This window comes from Corapipo altera, unplaced genomic scaffold (genome assembly GCF_003945725.1).
Source record: "Corapipo altera isolate COAL_440 unplaced genomic scaffold, ASM394572v1 112, whole genome shotgun sequence".
Lineage (NCBI taxonomy): Eukaryota > Metazoa > Chordata > Aves > Passeriformes > Pipridae > Corapipo > Corapipo altera.
Genome location: NW_020884899.1, coordinates 9,329,974 through 9,346,555, shown reverse-complemented (window position 1 = coordinate 9,346,555; position 16,582 = coordinate 9,329,974). Strand labels below are relative to the sequence as shown.

Below are 16,582 nucleotides of genomic sequence, written 5' to 3'. Positions count from 1 at the left end.
GGATACATGAATTCAATTACAGCTGTGCAGTTCAAAGCTATTTAAGTGGGAAATGGAGCTGATTACTTGTAAGAAGTAAATTGAGGGGGTTTCACATCTCTTGCTACAGCCTGGTCAACAAGTGTTAGGTCTTCACTGACATATTATCCATACTGCCACCACTCATGTATCTGCCAGCTTCTGCCTCCAACACACCTAACATCAGTTTTCTATAAATGAAATGTTTGTTTTCAGAAAAGTCAGCTGTTTGAGGATACCTTTGCAATGTGTACAGGAAAAAATGGTCTTGCACTGGCCCAGGCAAACAAAATAGGGTTTAGATATTTTTAAGAGAACCTGCAATTACTTAATTAAATTTATGGAGTTCAACAACTCAGGTTAAGTTTTGGGTGTTTCTTCCAGTGTCTGCAATGGAAAAAAGTAATTAGCAGATCCAAGTAAAGACAGTCACGTTTTAGGGTGAAGATACAAACACCATGTCTGTCACAGCCTTAGTAATAGATTATGGAGAACAAGATGACTTGTGGCACTAAAGTAATCAGATCAAGTATGAGGCAAGATTTCCAGTTTTTAATAACTGGAAGGAATTTAAACAATAGTTAGTTGCTTAAATCTGTTCACATTATCATTCTGAACCATGTTTCTTCTGGAGGAAAAAGAAGCCTTTAAAAGGAATAATTTTCTTATATCCCAATTTTATTTAGAAAATTCATTACAAGTTTTTTCACGTTACAGTAGGAACAAGCACCACATTTAAATCACGAGTGAGGTATGGAAGGCTGAATGAGCTGCTCATTGAACAGCAGAGGTATTAGATAGCACCTATACTCTGGGGCATTTTGATTTTCACTCCAGAGCTTTAGAAAATGCCCCAAATTGCAGGATGACTGAGCTGATGGAATAATAGAGAGCAAGTTACTGAAACCCATTTTGCATCCAACCCTGGAATGTTGCAAAGGAAAATCACCTGGCTTGGCAAAACAGCTCTTGCCACAGGCAGGGCCCAGCTGCAGCAGATGTGGATGATTTAGGGCTAACTAGAATTTGCAGTTATCCACTAGGAATCTCCTCCCGTGGACCAGTATTTCCTAACAGCACAGCACAGAGCTGCTCCTTGATGTTATTCAGCTGATTCCACCTGAAGATCCACATCAGGGATGCAGCTAAACTGAGTTGTGACAAAGGGGCAGGAAGGAGAAAGAAGTGAATCAGCAAGGATGGAAAATATACAGCAGAGCAGAAGAAACTTTTCCTGCAACAAATCCACATGGATTTCTACCAAGTTAGATTTACAGCACCACTTCCATCATTAGTTTTCCCCTCCAGCAGCCCTGTTCATGGAGTGGTGCTGGAGAGTCAAGTCACACTGTCAGCACTCCTGTGCTCCCCTCACCACAGAAAGGGCTCCCTGTTCTACGGGGCTGTAGGCACAGGAAGTTCTGACTTGGGATCACTTTTTATGGTTCTGTACAAAGGCAGGGACAGTGAGTGTGCCAGCCTTGACTTCAGCTCGGATCTCAGGTTTGTGCTTTAATGAGAAGACAAGAGCTCGCACTGTCCTGCGATACGGCGCGTTAATGAGGCGGGAAGAGAGATGAAAAGCTTCTCGCTCAATATTTTCAGCCAGTGGGTGATCAATCTGAAAACAGCAAAGTATAAAATTAGATCTTTACATTTAATAAGGAGACCAACTGATTGAAATTGGACTTTGGTGCTTTTCAGTGTTTCTTCATTAATCAGCTTAGATTCAAGGAAATCTACTTCCCATCACAAGTGTAACAGGAAGAGCAATTTAATTCCACCCCAGCAATTAAGGAACAAGGCGACATGGTCAGTAGCAAGGAACATGTCCCCATCTCCAGCTGGGTGGCAGTACTTTGCCATCACAACAGGAAACTAATCTGTGACAAGCTCTGGGTATCAAGCTCAACTGCAATTATAGACTACGCTGTAGTGTCTCCATAAAGCTCACTTTTGGTCTTGCTGATAGAAAGTACCTTGGATACTATTTTAAACTTAATTCCAACAGCAACTCTAAGACGTGCCAAACACTTGGCAACTCTGCCTTGTGCTATAAAGGGAAATGTGGGCCCTCTGTGTGTAGAAGGAGGTGTAATTAAGAACACAGAAAGGGATTTGCTAAATGTTAATTATGTAGTTATTGCTTCAACATGTGCCAAAACCTGTAATTTAGCACAGTTTAGGGAAAAAAAATCCCCCACCCATAAAGAAATGGTTTTAGTTTCACTTCCCTTTTGTGAGAGGGAATCTCCCATGCTTTGCATGCAGGAGATTCCAGTGAGCCAGGTGGTATTCCTCCGAGTCCTTTGCCCATGCCGGTTTTCCTACCCATCACTAAAAAGTCCCTCAATTCACTCAGCCCCACCTTCCCTTCTCCTTTTTGTCAGCCTCTCAAGTGTCCCTGCTCCCCATTTGCTGGACCTCTGTGGTTCTTCTGCCTTTATGAGCAGTTCAACTCCTGCTGTGAGCTCTGCTTGCACATGTGGTGGTACCCACAGGTTATTCTTCCTTGGTGTGCTTTCAGATGAGTCCTATCCAGAGACAGCTCTGCTTTACCCAATTCTACTCATTTTAGAGTGGTACCATAGTCTTTATGTTCCACAGATTTAGACTTTACTTCCAGTCCTAACACCATGCATAGATGTGATTTCTGAGTCTGACCCAGCAAAAGTGAGCTCCCACCTTTCTGAGGCATTCCTACAGCAAACCATCCTTCTGTGCTGCCCCAATCCAGATGCACTGGAAGTTGGAGAGGTTGTTCTCACAGCTAGAAAACACATAGCTTTGAAACTCTTGAGTGCTTATCACTTGACTTGCCATTTAAAGGATAATTAATGAATAAGTTAAAAAGGATAATTATTATGGCATTTCATAGACCAAGCAAACTAGTCATTAAGCCTTACAGCAAAGCTCTGTTCATTTACTTAAAGATACCTGAGGGATCTGGTATTTATCACCACTTTATATACTTTCAACCTTGTCTCTGTTTTTGCAATAGATTTAAATTTACAAATGTTTAATTAGAAAACACTCAAAAGGTCCCACTGTTGCTTTCACAGCTGTTGAGTAGTAGGAAAAACTTCATGTTCTATTAACTTCCTTCTCTTGTATAGCCCAACTGCAGTAGATGCACAACTGATCTGTTGACTGGTTATGTAAATGAGAGCAAATACACCTTGCTTACAATTAGCACACTGACTTGGTTAACAACCAAAATAAAATTATCTGCCTTGAAAACAAAGCTGCTCATAAATAGGGATGTGCTGTGAATCACTAAAAGTAGGAACAGGTCACCTGGTCTTGTCCCCAGTCTGCAGGCAGGACCAGCTTGGCAGTAGCTGTGGCTGGGAAAGGTTTAACTTGTTCCCACAAGAAGTAATTCCTTGAGCTAAAGGCAAATGGCTCTGAATGTTACCTCCAAATCCAGGGCTTCACAGAGCAGTTTCCGTGCGTTCTTCCTGAAAGCCTCGGACTTGGGATCGCTCCTGACCTCGATTGAGGGCCTGTTGGAGTGGTCTCTGATGAAGGTTCTCCACTCTGTGTAAATATCCTTGGCAAGGGCAGACACGTCAGGATCGGAGTGTTTGCGCATCTTGTTCACTGTGTGACCTGGAAAACAGGAACAGCTCCCTTGGGATTGGCAGGTGGGCAAAATACAATGGACACTGGCCAAATCATATCAGGGCTAAAGCAGCCACACATTTTTAACTGAGGCAGTGTCAGCAAAACAACCAGAGCACTGACACAAACACAGATATAAATTTATTAGCCATTAAGCATGGAGTTCTCGCTCTTTGGCTTCTGCTGTGATTTTTGCCTGAGCAATTAGTAAGGAATTGTGAAAACTCCCTTTCCAAGTCAACAAGGTGTGGAGTGACACTTACGTAACACAAGGCTATGCTGATTTTTTTACACAGATCCTGGATCTGGTGAAAGCTTGTGAGCTTGGCCTACAAAAAATGCTAGTTTTCACGTGGAAACCCCCTTAAGCAGATGTTGCTAATGATGGCTGTAGCATGTTAACACCACGGTGACTCCAAGCAGAATCTTTCCCATCGACGGGGCCAGTGCAGAAGAGGTTTTTCTCTGCGAGGAGACAAAAGAGAGCTTCCTGCTTTCAGAGGGGTGTTCTTCCCTGACCAGAAGCGCTCTTGGCCAGGAGATGTCACTGTTAGGCTTCGATGGCTCTTCCAGCCCAGCCGACTGCAGGCAGGCACTGGGAAAAACCTCGAGAAAAGCCTGAATAAAGCCTGAACATGGCAAATGAAACCACAGCTCAGAAGACGGAGAAAAAGGCGGATCGCTTCTCCTTTTCAAGGGCTCTGTGATTAGAGATCCGGCTGCTCTAATGGCTCTAACGGGAGCTGCCCATCTGCTGGGGATTCCTCAGGGCAGGGATGCAAGAAGCAGTTCTGGGTGATCTGAGGAGAATTTCTCACACGTCCAGTGGATTCAGCCAAATTATATAAATGAACCACGCCTTGGATGGCAAGAGAGCACTCTGACAGACAGCAGGAGAAAGAATAAAACGCACAGGGACCAAGAAGAGCTCTTCAAAAATCTGACCACAAAAAGGGGTGATGCAGTATTGCCTGGGAGGAATTAGAGGACAGCTTTTTCAGTATCAGCTGGACTTTTTCAGTACCAGCTCTGAAAACTGCAGGCTGGATATCAATATTTCATTGGCAGTGACACTAATTTCTTAAAAAGCTTCCAAGCTAGTCTCTTTTGTATTGACAAGCCAAGCAGACACAAGACAACCTAATATTCACAGTCTAGATAGACAAGATATACCTATTTTAGTGGAAAGTAACACTTCCTTGGATGGTATTTTCTTCTTCAGCTCTGCCAAAGCCTCCATCAGGTTCTCTTTTGGTTGCCCAGGAAGCTCAAGTATAGACTTCCATCGTTTTATGTCTTCCACAACCACAACTCTCTGGGAAAAAGAAAAGCCATTAGGAAAGCGGGATATTCTTATGATAAATAAGGATAGTGATCTCAGCTAATGGGGCTGTTATCAACACATGAATTATTGATCATGGTATGGACCAGAGCACAGAATACACGATAGTCTGGGACCATGGGTACTTGTTTGGGATTAGAAACCTTCTGCAAATCAAGACTGAAGTAACCAGAAAGCAAAGTAAGAGGCTTCACTTTGATCTGCCAAACTCTGGCCATGTAGCAGCAAACGTCTGCTAGAAAAGAAGTGTTTTGAATTTAAGGAATCCATTGTATAAATGTCTCTAAATAGGAAAATGGATTGAGGGAGGCAGGTAATTATCTTTAGTAGGCTGGCAGAATCTGAATCCTGCTCAGATTTGCTTCAAATTTAAAATAAAGACAGCAAGGTGAGAAACAAAGCATTAAGGAACACGAATGCAGACCCAAGTACACTGCACATCCACAGTGTTTTTCGCTGTTTTTACCGTGGACCTTGACAGAACAGACTGCAAAGAGTGCGAGTCTCATATTTCGGATGTGCAAAGAGCCCTCTGCACCTGTACATCTCCACTTCCCTATTCCCTGTGAGGATCCCATCTCACGGCTGCCAAGACTTCGGTGCAGAGCTGGCACCGCAGGCGTCCACACACCGCTCCTCCCACCGCCACCCCGCGCTGCCCAGTGACCGCTCCCCCCCCCCGGTGACCTGCCTTGAGGGACTCGAGGGTGACCTGCCGGCAGCTGCGGGGCTTGGCCGCGGCCGGGCGGGGGCTGCGCGGGCCGCGGGCACTGCGCACCAGGAACCGCTCCATGCTGCCCTGGCCGCCCTCCCCCACGGAACCCACCGCCGTCCCGCCATTTCCGCACGGTAGTTCCCCCGGGTGCGAGACTCCATAGGATGGCCGAGGTTGTCCAGCAACGAGGACTACACCTCCCAGCAAGCCTCGCGCGATGGGTAGTACGGCCATTCCGCCATTTTCGTCCGGTAGTTCCCCCCTGCGGTGACGCCCTATGGGATGGCCGGGGGTGCCGGGCGCGCGGACTACACTTCCCAGAACACCCCGCGCGGGGCGAGGGTCACATCTCGCGAGGGGCGGTGGGCGGCCGGTGCCGGGGCGGAGGGGCGAAGATGGCGGCGCTGCGGGGTGGCCTCCCTGTCCTGCTCCCGGTGCTGCCGCTGTTCCTGCCGCTGTTCCTGGCGCTCCCGACGGGAGCCGTCGCCGCGGGGCCGCTCCCCGCCGCCTCGTCCTCCGAGGCCTTCGACTCCGTGCTGGGCAACACGGCGTCGTGTCACCGCGCCTGCCAGCTGACCTACCCCCTGCACACCTACCCCAAGGTACGAGCGGGCCCTTCCCGGCCCCACCGTCTCCCCCGGACCTTGCGCGGCCTTTCTTTTTCCCCTCTCCCCCTGCAGCTCCGTCTCTTCCCTAAAAACAGATCCTTCCTATAGAAATAGATGGTTAGGCTGCAGCTTGCCAGTGAAGCTTTATTTTCAAAGCACGGTTTTGTCAGTCCTGGGTGCTTTTGTGGGTTTGGGGGTGTGTGTGGTTGCTGCTTTTTTTTCCTCCTGTTCCTAAAGAGGCAGCTGTAATTTGGCTTGGGCTGCTGTATATTTTGGGCACTAAAACAGAGCTGTGTTGGTGGCAGGGCAGAGATCCTGAGTCAGGGCGCCAGTGGGGCACTTGGGTGGTGAAGGATGAAGCATAAATGGTGACACAAACAAGTGGCTCATCAGAGCCTTCATGGAATTTTTTCATCTCATGAGAAAATACTGGAATAGTGTCCAACGGGAATTTAATTTCGTACCGCAGGGTTTGCTGTTGGTTCAGGCTTTGCACAGCTTTGAACTGCAGGCCTGAATTTGGAAAATCCAGGACCCAAAATCTTATCCTTCCTGGTTCTCTGTTAGCAATAAACTTCATTATCAGCTGTGGCTGTGTAGCAGGTGGAACTCTTACCCCATGTTTGGGATTTCACAGAAGGGTAGCAGGGAAGTAGAGCAGTGCCAGGGTTGGGTAACAGGGCTTTGCCTGTTTTCCTGTGGAATTCAGTTGGATTTTGCAGCTGATATTGGTATCCCCAAAATATTATTGGTATCCCCATGATATTAGAAAGAAGGAACAGGGAGTTGTTTGGAATATGAGTAAATTTACATGTATACTTGTGGTATCTACATGAAGAGAAAGAACTAAACCTGAGAAATTAGAGCTAAACATTACCCTAATATATTTCCATTGTTTTGGTGCATTGGTTTACTTCCCTTGCAGGACTCTGTCAAGTTCAAGGAAGGCTGATATTTCTTTGGGTTTTATTGTACTTTTGAATTTTGTTACTTTTCGAATTTGAATTTTGGTGTGTGTTGTTGGAGCTGTGGACTAATACATTCACCCCTTCCTTTGCATTTAGTGTTTGTTCTGTTTGTCACAAAACTACTGATGGAATTGAAAGAAATTGTTTTAGTTGTCACTGGAAAGTAAGACAAACTTCATCGAGACTGCCATGGAAACCTGTCTGCTAAAGCTGATTTCTATGGATATTAAATTACAAAACACATTTTGTGCGACAGCATCACCCACCTTGTCAGTGTTTGACTTGAGTTTTAATTTATATTCACAGTTTTCTGCTCTTGTGCCTTTTAAGGTGTGTGAACTGGTGCTCTTAGCAGTGGCCAGGTCATTTACAGCAGGTTGTACATGAGGTGTGGTGTGTTTGGTGGTTGTTAAATTATTTCAGAGTCTTGTTTGCCACCTGTGCAGTCATTTGAGTGGGTGATGGTTTCGTTGGTCTGGTTCATGGGTCAGTGACAGGGTGTGGTCAGAGGTAGGACACTCACGTGACAGAGGCTTTAGTTCTGCAAGGTGGAGAACCCAGTCTGTGCACATCCGTGCCCTTGCCTTTGTGGACAGAAGAAATACCAGGTGTAGGATTTCTGTATTTGCTTAATTTTAATAGTTGCAGTGAGAAAGCACTTTTTCCCTTTAGTTCATTATAAAAAAATTTTATGTTTCTGGAGCTGGTTTGTCAGCAAACAATTAACCAGGGTACTGGTGTAGTACTTCAGAAGATAATCTCTTATTTTGACAGTTCTGTTGTGATTCTGACTAGAGTCTGGTAGATACATTGTAATCAGTGTCAAAATCAGGGATTTTTTTGTCCTTTCCTTCTGGGTTCTACTATTTAAGTGATGCCAGAGATTTTCTGCTCTTTGTAGGGTTAAACATGAGTAAATCTTTTCCTTTCTAAGAGCACTTTCTCTTAGTTTCAAACACAGCATTTTGTAAAAAGTTCACTTTGTGGATTGTAGGATTGGAATTACAAAACACAGTTTGCTGTTCCAGGTTTGCCCACCACAGAATGGAGAGCTCTGTTTGAATTAAATCCATAGGGATGTTTAGTGTTACAGAGCTGTGGCTTGAGTTTACTTCAGGTCATGTTTAGCTGGGTCGTAGGTCTGGTGGAGAGGAGGAGGACAAAAAAAACCCAACCAATCAACAAAAAAATGTTTTCTGGCAATTTGTTCTGGACTGGAGGGATGCAAGCCTGTTGTTGTGCCTCCCCAGGAAGAGGAGCTGTACGCCTGCCAGAGGGGCTGCAGACTGTTCTCCATTTGCCAGTTTGTGGACGATGGCGCCGATTTGAATCGGACCAAACAGGAATGTGACTCTGGTAAGACCTCACAACTCCTTCAACATCCTGTAATCTGAAGGCATAAAGGAGGGAGGAGCAGGAATCTCTGTTCTCTGTTAATTTCTCCTTACCTGATCCTTAGTGTTGTTGAATTTCTTAAGCGTCATCAGTCTCTGTAAATAAATTCGAAATACTTCATTTTACTATAAGCAGTTTGTCCTACAAAACACAAAATGACTGGGAAAAAAATCCAGTCAAATAGTTTTCCTTTTATGTGACAATCAGTCCCATTTACCATTCCTGACAAACTTAAGTATAGAAGTGAATTGTTCAGGTGGAATAAGAACACAGATCTTGTGCCTTGTAAATCATGGTTTAGGCTACATCCTGAGCTTTCCTTACACCTTTGGGAATTAGGTACATGTTTTGTTTGGAATAAGCCTTTAAATATTGGTGAACTAATTCTCTCAGGGTTATCTGTTTAGAGCAAAAGTTTCACAGTGAAGATGAAATGTTGAATCATTTAAGTTGGAGAAGACCTTTGAGTCCAGCTGTTCCCCAGGACTGCCAAGGCACCCACTAAACCATGTGTTTTAAATACCTCTGGGTATGGTGTGTACTATGGGTCAACTAATAGTGGGTTTGGAATTGTATAGAAATTTCTTCCAGTAATATTGAGGCAGCTGAGTCATAGTTTTATGCAGAGCAGGAAAGGTGGGAGCTCTCCATCTTTATTGCCAATACAATTACACACCAGGCCAGTGCTCAAGGGGAGGCATGTATCCTCTTAGTAGCTCACAGAAACAAGAGAGTTCATGGCCAGCTCAAGGAGCTGATGGCAGGTAGGGAAGTAGAAAGCCTGACTTGCAAAGATGCTAATGTGACACAAAACTTCATTAACTGCTCCAGAAATGGGCTAATGCTCTAGTCTGTCACACACTGTGTGTAGCTGTGATCCAGCATGTCAGTCTAGTTGTCAAACCACACACGAAAGAGTGCCATGAAACAGGGTAATGTACCAATAGAGCACATGTAGAGTAATGGAACAGTTGCTTATTTCTGGTTTAACTCTCCTTAATGGGGCTGTTGTTTTGCTGGCTTATGTTCTATAACCTGCTGGTGGGTGCCCTGACTGAGTATTCTGTGCTTGGCAGATACATCTTGGCTGATCTGCTCAGTTCTGTCTCCCGATGCCTCCTACAAACACTGCCTTGGTGGCAGTTGCACCATGGAATTGCTGCTCAGGTGCCATGAGATGAATTCTCAAGCATTTAGCTGGTGGTGCCATGCTTCTTGCCAGCTTCTTAGTCTTTCTGATGGTCCATTTGTTCCTCTGGAAAATTGGGAGAGCTACTGTCCTCTCTGTTGCTACTCGGTTTGATTCTTTAGTTCAGGTGCTACTGCAGCATTGTCCACCTGAGCTTTAGAATTTTGTGGGAGAGCTCTCCCTGATTTCTCCATGGGCAGAGCAATCTAAATTATTCTCTCCAAATTAGATTTATTGATCTTTATGATCTCTAGTCAACAGTGAATAGAAGCTGTCTGTTAAACAAAGAGTTGGCTTCATTTTTCATAAGAAATTATTCTATAGTACTTTCAGTGCAGTTTCTGTGCTAACAGGGGATGCTCATTTGATTTTCCTGTGATACCATGACTTCTGCTGTTACCTCAAAGGGGTTTAATGGACTGATGGTCCCTCTGGGTTTATTAGGATTCCATCTCTGTTCTCTGAGGTAAAATTTGATGGGTTATGTGATATCTAGAGGAAAAGCTGTAGTGGTAGTGGGAGGATCAATGAAAACTTGCATCCCTGAGCTCGGCCAGGCTAATGTTGCTGCTCAGTTGCTCTGATTGCAGTCAGATTTCATCTCCCTTATCTGTTAAAGCTCTGATTCTGTCATTAGACCTCAGAGTAAATGCTACCCTGGGAGTGATTGCCATATCTTTCCCTGCAAATGGGATTGTCAGTCTTTTAACTGCTGCTTTGTTTCTGATCCAACTTATACTGAGAATGTTTTCTTAACTAAAATGCAGAATTTATCATCTCATTTGGGGAACTTCTCCCTTGCAGCCTGTACTGAAGCATACTCCCAATCTGATGAACAATATGCTTGCCATCTTGGATGCCAGAACCAGTTACCATTTGCTGAGTTAAGGCAAGAGCAAGTAAGTAGGTGACATGTTTTTCAAATACCACCTACTTGTTTCTGTTCAGTATGTGTATTCTCTTTTTTTTTTTTTTTTAAGTTTCTTCAAATGGAAAATAAACCCAAGGACTGAAATGTACCCTTGGGGTGAGGGGTGAGCAAGAACATGACTTCTGTCCTTTTTATATAAAAAGAAATGGAAAACATGTTAATGTTTTGCAGTTAATGTCCCTGATGCCAAGAATTCATCTCCTCTTTCCTCTGACACTGGTGAGATCATTCTGGAGTGACATGATGGATTCAGCTCAGAGCTTCATAACATCCTCATGGACTTTCTACCTTCAAGCAGATGATGGCAAAATTGTCATATTCCAGGTGCTTACCTTTTTCACTGAGATTAAGGTGTCCTGGCTGCTCACTTTAGGTCTGCTTCTTCCAGTCATAGAGATTAAGGTGTCCTGGCTGCTCACTTTAGGTCTGCTTCTTCCAGCCATAGAAAAGGCTGTAGAGAATGATCAGAAGTGCTCAGTTTTTGCTGGTATTTCACTGCCTTTAGAGCCAGTTTAATGGGGGAAAAAATTCAAAGTTAGGAGAATGGAGCATGTCTTCAGGTTAATTTCTGTATTAGTTCTGAAAATATAAATTATCAAGATCAGTGGAAGCTTTCTAGCATGATCTCCTAACTCCTTATTTTGTTTTAGTCAAAGCCAGAAGTACAGTATGTTCCACAGCTTGATCAGGAAACTGGAGATACAAGAGGATCCTTGTCACTGAGTAAAACAGCCTGTAAGTTGTTCTTTGTGCTTTGTGAGAGTAAATGCAACTGTTCCCTGTTATGCAAAGAAAAAAATAAAGTTACAGGTGGCATATGAAAGCAAATTTTTAGAAAGCTGAAATGTAATTATTTACTGTGTAGAGTGCACTATGTACACTTGGCATAGTCTGTGCTAGAAACAAAGCTCTGCTGGAAATGGAAACCTGCAAGCTGGGGCTGCTTTAAAAGCTTCTTTTTAGGCTTTGTGTAGACCAGCTGTGTGGGCTTTGGGTCTTCCCTGTCCTGGCTCTCCTGACCAGTGTTTGTGCTGTTGTCCCTCAGCAGACAGACGTCCAGGGGGCTCACAGACATTCCGAGGGCTCTTTGAAGAGCGAGCAAACGACAGCTTTTTCAAGTGTCTTTCCATGTACGTATGTTCTGGATGTCTGTACCCACTAGGAGGATAATGGCCTTTCCCCTGTGTGTGTGGAGCACTGTTGCAAGGTCTCAAAGTGCTACAGGTCTGTAGGTTCAGGATGCACAGCAGTTACAGTTCTGTATCTCACTGTTAGTGTGCCTTTGCTGTACTGGCCCTATGTTTTTTGCAGTGTTCTGGCAACTTTGATTTTTCCTTTCCATTTCAAGTGAACAAGGTATTGATAATTTCCTGCACTGTTTTTGAGTATGTTCTCTGAACTGTTTAATCAATACTGTGTTTTGCCTTTTCATTAGCTCTGGATGTGTTTCAGGGCAAAGCACTTCTTTTGTATTTTGTTTTGGGATTGTTTGATACAAAGCCCACTGATATGTCTCATTTCCAGGCTGAAAATACACAGTATATATTTATTAGAGCTTTTCTGAAGATCAGCATGTCGATCCTTCTTTCCTTTATTCTGGTTACTTTCTCTTTAAAAGTTTACACATGAAGGATCAGTGAGTTGGACCCCAAATGTGTCACAAAAAACTGGTTTTAATTCTGTAAACAAGAGGATGCTTAGGGCCCAATAACAGAATCCAGCAACTCTTTTGTGATCCTAAACAGGCATTAGAGTACCCAGGAGTCTGCAGTGGGCTGTGTAGCTGTAAAAGCAAGAGACTAATGAATTGGCAGGAAAGGCAGTCAAAACTGAGCCAAGCTTTTTAGAGGTCTATTGTCCTGTATTCAGTATATGAAATGTAGCAACATCCTTCTCATTTCAGAAATTCCAGTTGGATTTTAACCACTACACTTGTCCTGTCAGTGTTGGTGCTGCTCTGGATTTGTTGTGCGACCGTAGCTACAGCTGTGGAGCAGTATGTTCCATCTGAGGTACTGCATTTTATAACTTACAATATTCTGAATTTATTCTTTATATTGCTTTTATGCTACGGCTGTCTAGAGACTAAGAAACATATGGGGGAAGTTCATCTGGAAAGGGGCTTTTATTTTTGAGGATGTGGTTAGCAAACCAATTTTGTTTATTTAAAGTATGTTTTTATAGCTGAGCAATTCTTGCTCATTCCTGAGGCCCATAGGAGCTCTGAGCCTTACTCAGGCAGCCCAGACAGGATGTCTTCTGGTTTGTAGCGCTCTCCTCTTGACAACTTTCAAATTGCTCTTAACAAGTGGAGGCTGATTCTAATTTCTCTGGGAATAAAGCTATTCTGAGGGTTGGGTGGTATAGGTGAAACCCAGTATGGGTTGAATGCAGGAGGATCAATAGTGAGAACAGTGACAGCATAGTATTGGTGAGTGCAGAGTGTCTGATCAGAGGGGGCACTTTCCTGGTGCCCAGAGAGTCCTGGCTCACAATATTTGCAAATCAAAAGCACTGTGGCTGCTGTTTTTCTGGCAGATTTAATATACTTCTTTTGGATGCAAGTCTAGTTCCAGCCATGAATTTCAGATGTTACAGAAAGCCTGGGTTAGCTTGTGTGGCAGGGCTGCAGCTGTCAGAACCTGGAATGCAGTTGCATAATGAAATTCCTTTTATTCACAGTACGAAGAGTCTTTGTCTTAAAGTTCCTTGTTTAAATATTTCAGAAGCTGAGCATCTATGGAGATTTGGAATACATGAACGAGCAAAAACTGAGCAGATACCCACCCTCTGCACTTGTTGTGGTTAGATGCAAGACTGAGGAACATGAAGAAGCAGGACCTCTTCCTACAAAAGTCAATCTGGATCAATCTGCAATTTAAATAAGTCTCCATTGGATCCAATAGACTAATTTTAACAGAGATAGCAACTCCTGATTGATTGTGGTGGTTCTTCAGATGAGAAGCTTAGCAGCCAGTCTTTAAATGCAAATAAAGTTGCAGAATCAACAAAGGTCATGGGATTTTGTTTTCAACTAGTAGTAAAGATTCAGACATGAATTTGTGTTTGTTTCCAGGCATAATCACTTTTCGCTGGTGTTTGCTATGTGTCTTTTTGCTTACAAAAGCTGTAAGCATGCTTTCCATACTTCTGCCAGGACACTTTCAAACTTACTTGTGTGTTCTAGGATGTAATGTGTACATTCAGAGTTAGCTTTGTAAAGGTATAAGAAATTTTAAGTAGGCAGGAGATGCCTTTTTAGTGTTGCACTTTCTGTTGTAGTTAAGAGAAAATATTATAAAATTATCTGCTGAATTTTTTGTACTTGTTAATGTCCATGCACAAACAACCCTGTCTCCAAAAACAGAAATATATTTTTTCTACAGTGTGGCAATATTTGAGGTGGAAAGCATTTGTGAGGTACTGTAGGCTAGAACTCAGCTTGTGAAAAATGGAAACTTCATTAAAACTTATGGACATATCCCTTCACATGCAGAGCATAACATGGTCAATTATTTTGTCAGACTTTAGCCTTTAAGTCTTAAATTGCTTGTAAAGTTAGCGCCTGTGTTTTCTGAAAAATTCTACTTTCTGTTCTTGATTAACTGTTCTGGTCTTGTAACTTCATTTACAGAAACAAGTTGATTCCTGAGAAATGAGAGCAGACAAATAAAATTGACTGTATAGAAAATGTTGACTATATAACTTTTTGCTGTGGTTAATTATTGACCACAGCAGGCTCGGTATGAGAAGCCTGTCCATAGCCTTCCTCTCCTGGGCAACGTGACCTGATTTTGCTGTGTGATTCACTAGGACAGCAACAACAACCAACAATGTCCCTCATGTTTCTAATCTGTTTTTTGCAGCTCTTTTCTTTGAGGAGATTGTTAAATGCTGGTTCCCAGTGTTGGCAAGTTGGGGGTGTGGGATTTATTGTAGGGTCTCTGAGTGTTTGGATGCTGGCTAGAATGCATGGTGCCCGGCTCACTGTCGTTTTCTGTTGATTCTACAGAACTCCCTCGAAGGTTTTCTAACTGAATAGCTGGTGGAAATGTTTGTAAGATCTGTTAAAATGTTTCCTTTACTATTACACGCAGTTGCAGAGGGAATGTTACAGCTCCAAGCAGACGTGGCTGTTTGCCTGTTCCAACGTGGACAGTACAACCTCTGTTACGCTGATGATTTCACAAAACTTTCTCTTCAAAACTTTATTGCTTACAGCCCTGGGCTTAAGTTAAGCAAACAACTTGTGCTTTCATTGGGTGTTTTGTCTTTTGTTTGCTGTTTAATGACATTTCAGCCCAGGGATCTGTGCAGTGCAGCCAGCGATTCAGCAATGTGCTGTTGGGTCACAGAGAGCTCTGTGCCTGTGGCACTCTGGCACTTGGCACTGCTGGATCCAGAGCCAGCCAGAGTCTGAGGAATTCAAGTGTTGTACTTGTAAGCTCTTGTCAAAGGATCTTCCCTCAGTAAAATCAGATACTATCAACTAATTGAACTGTTTCTCAAGATTTCTAATCTAAATGGACTCCTTAAGCACTCTTGGCATTTGACTTTGCAAAATGTCATGTTCTACTCATTTTTTGTTTGACTTCCTGAAATCTCCGTTTTCAGAGGCTGCAGTTTGGGTTTGATCTCTGCTCAAAACCACTGTTTAAATGAAGAGCCTTAAATTATTGAAATTGTGGGAGGAAAGCATTTTATATTCTCTTTAGGCATGTGTTCAACTGAACCTATATCAGATTTAAAATGGAATCATCTTGACACAAATGAGGTGACCCTCTCAAGTGTGTGTATTTCACTGCTGGCAGAAATAGCCATGGCACATTTGGGGGCAATTGGGGTTTTTTTAGGTGCTAGAATTAATAATCTTCTGTCATACTGAATATCTTGATCTGTGTTACCTCTTTAGCTGCTCTGATCTTTGACAATTTTTTTTTTTTTATTTAACTTCAGAAGGGCTTGGCTGTGTTTCTTACCTCACTGTCATGAACTCATTTTTCTGAACTATGAGTAGTGTTTGATGTGAGGTAACCGCTCCAAAATCCAACTGTCTGGTTGGCTACAGCTGAGCTTGATGATCTTGGGGTAGGAAATAGGTGGGGTGGGGGTAGGTGTCAGTTTGTAGAATCATAGAATTATTTAGGTTGGAAAAGATCTCCAAGATTGAGTTCCACTGTTCCCCCAGCACTGCCAAATCCACCACTAAACCATGCCCCTTTAGACATGTGTTATGGACATTTGCCTCTTGCAAATGCCTCTTGCATTTTAAACATATCCATTGAATTACACAGGAGTTTTAGCAAACTCACAGTCACCTAATAAAGGCTCAAAACCTAAACCTCTTTAAAGAGAAACCGATCCAGAATATAAGATGTGGGGGGGTTAACCCTTAGTCTGGCATTCTTCCACACTAGCAGATGCCCAGACTTGCAGACTGTTTGCTATGTCGCGTTTGGCGTTTTCACCCCAAATTCCCCGTGGAAAAGGAGAACTTTGTAGCACCAGCTTTCCTGTGAGAAGCTGCTTAGGACAAATTGGTGCTGCTGTGCTGAAGGAGGAGCTCCTGAAAGACTGTGTTTAATTCTGGCTGTTCTGTGAGTGCAGGGCTGACAGATGCCCTGATCGTGAAGAGCGTATTAACTCACTGTAGTTGAGGATGGGTTGTATGTGTGGGGATGGAGAGGGAAGTAGCTGTAGTTGTTCCTCTGCATCAGGCACTGATATGGTTTGAAGCTGGCTCCATGCCAAGTCTCCAAACCTTACCACCAGAAGTTCCCCCCCCCCCCCCC

The 16,582-nt window shown here is 43.4% G+C and overlaps 2 protein-coding genes across 3 annotated transcripts; one reads left to right on the top strand and one right to left on the bottom strand.

Annotated features, from left to right (window-relative positions):
* Positions 1-688: 688 nt before the first annotated feature.
* Positions 689-5,792, bottom strand: TCEANC2 (transcription elongation factor A N-terminal and central domain containing 2). The gene is made up of 4 exons (XM_027649058.1): positions 5,676-5,792; positions 4,816-4,957; positions 3,437-3,630; positions 689-1,639 (listed from the first exon to the last, which is right to left on the bottom strand). Exons 1-4 carry the CDS (start codon positions 5,775-5,777, stop codon positions 1,451-1,453), a joined length of 627 nt encoding a protein of 208 aa, XP_027504859.1. The 5' UTR covers positions 5,778-5,792; the 3' UTR covers positions 689-1,450.
* Positions 5,793-6,068: 276 nt separating this feature from the next.
* Positions 6,069-14,485, top strand: TMEM59 (transmembrane protein 59). Of its 2 annotated transcripts, none has more exons than XM_027649057.1 (8): positions 6,069-6,301; positions 8,526-8,631; positions 10,664-10,758; positions 10,962-11,114; positions 11,441-11,525; positions 11,839-11,920; positions 12,694-12,802; positions 13,517-14,485. In XM_027649057.1, exons 1-8 carry the CDS (start codon positions 6,095-6,097, stop codon positions 13,670-13,672), a joined length of 993 nt encoding a protein of 330 aa, XP_027504858.1. In that variant the 5' UTR covers positions 6,069-6,094; the 3' UTR covers positions 13,673-14,485. The 2 variants fall into 2 exon arrangements, with proteins under 2 accessions (XP_027504858.1, XP_027504857.1); XM_027649056.1 differs by having other exon boundaries at positions 6,070-6,301; positions 11,836-11,920.
* Positions 14,486-16,582: the final 2,097 nt, after the last annotated feature.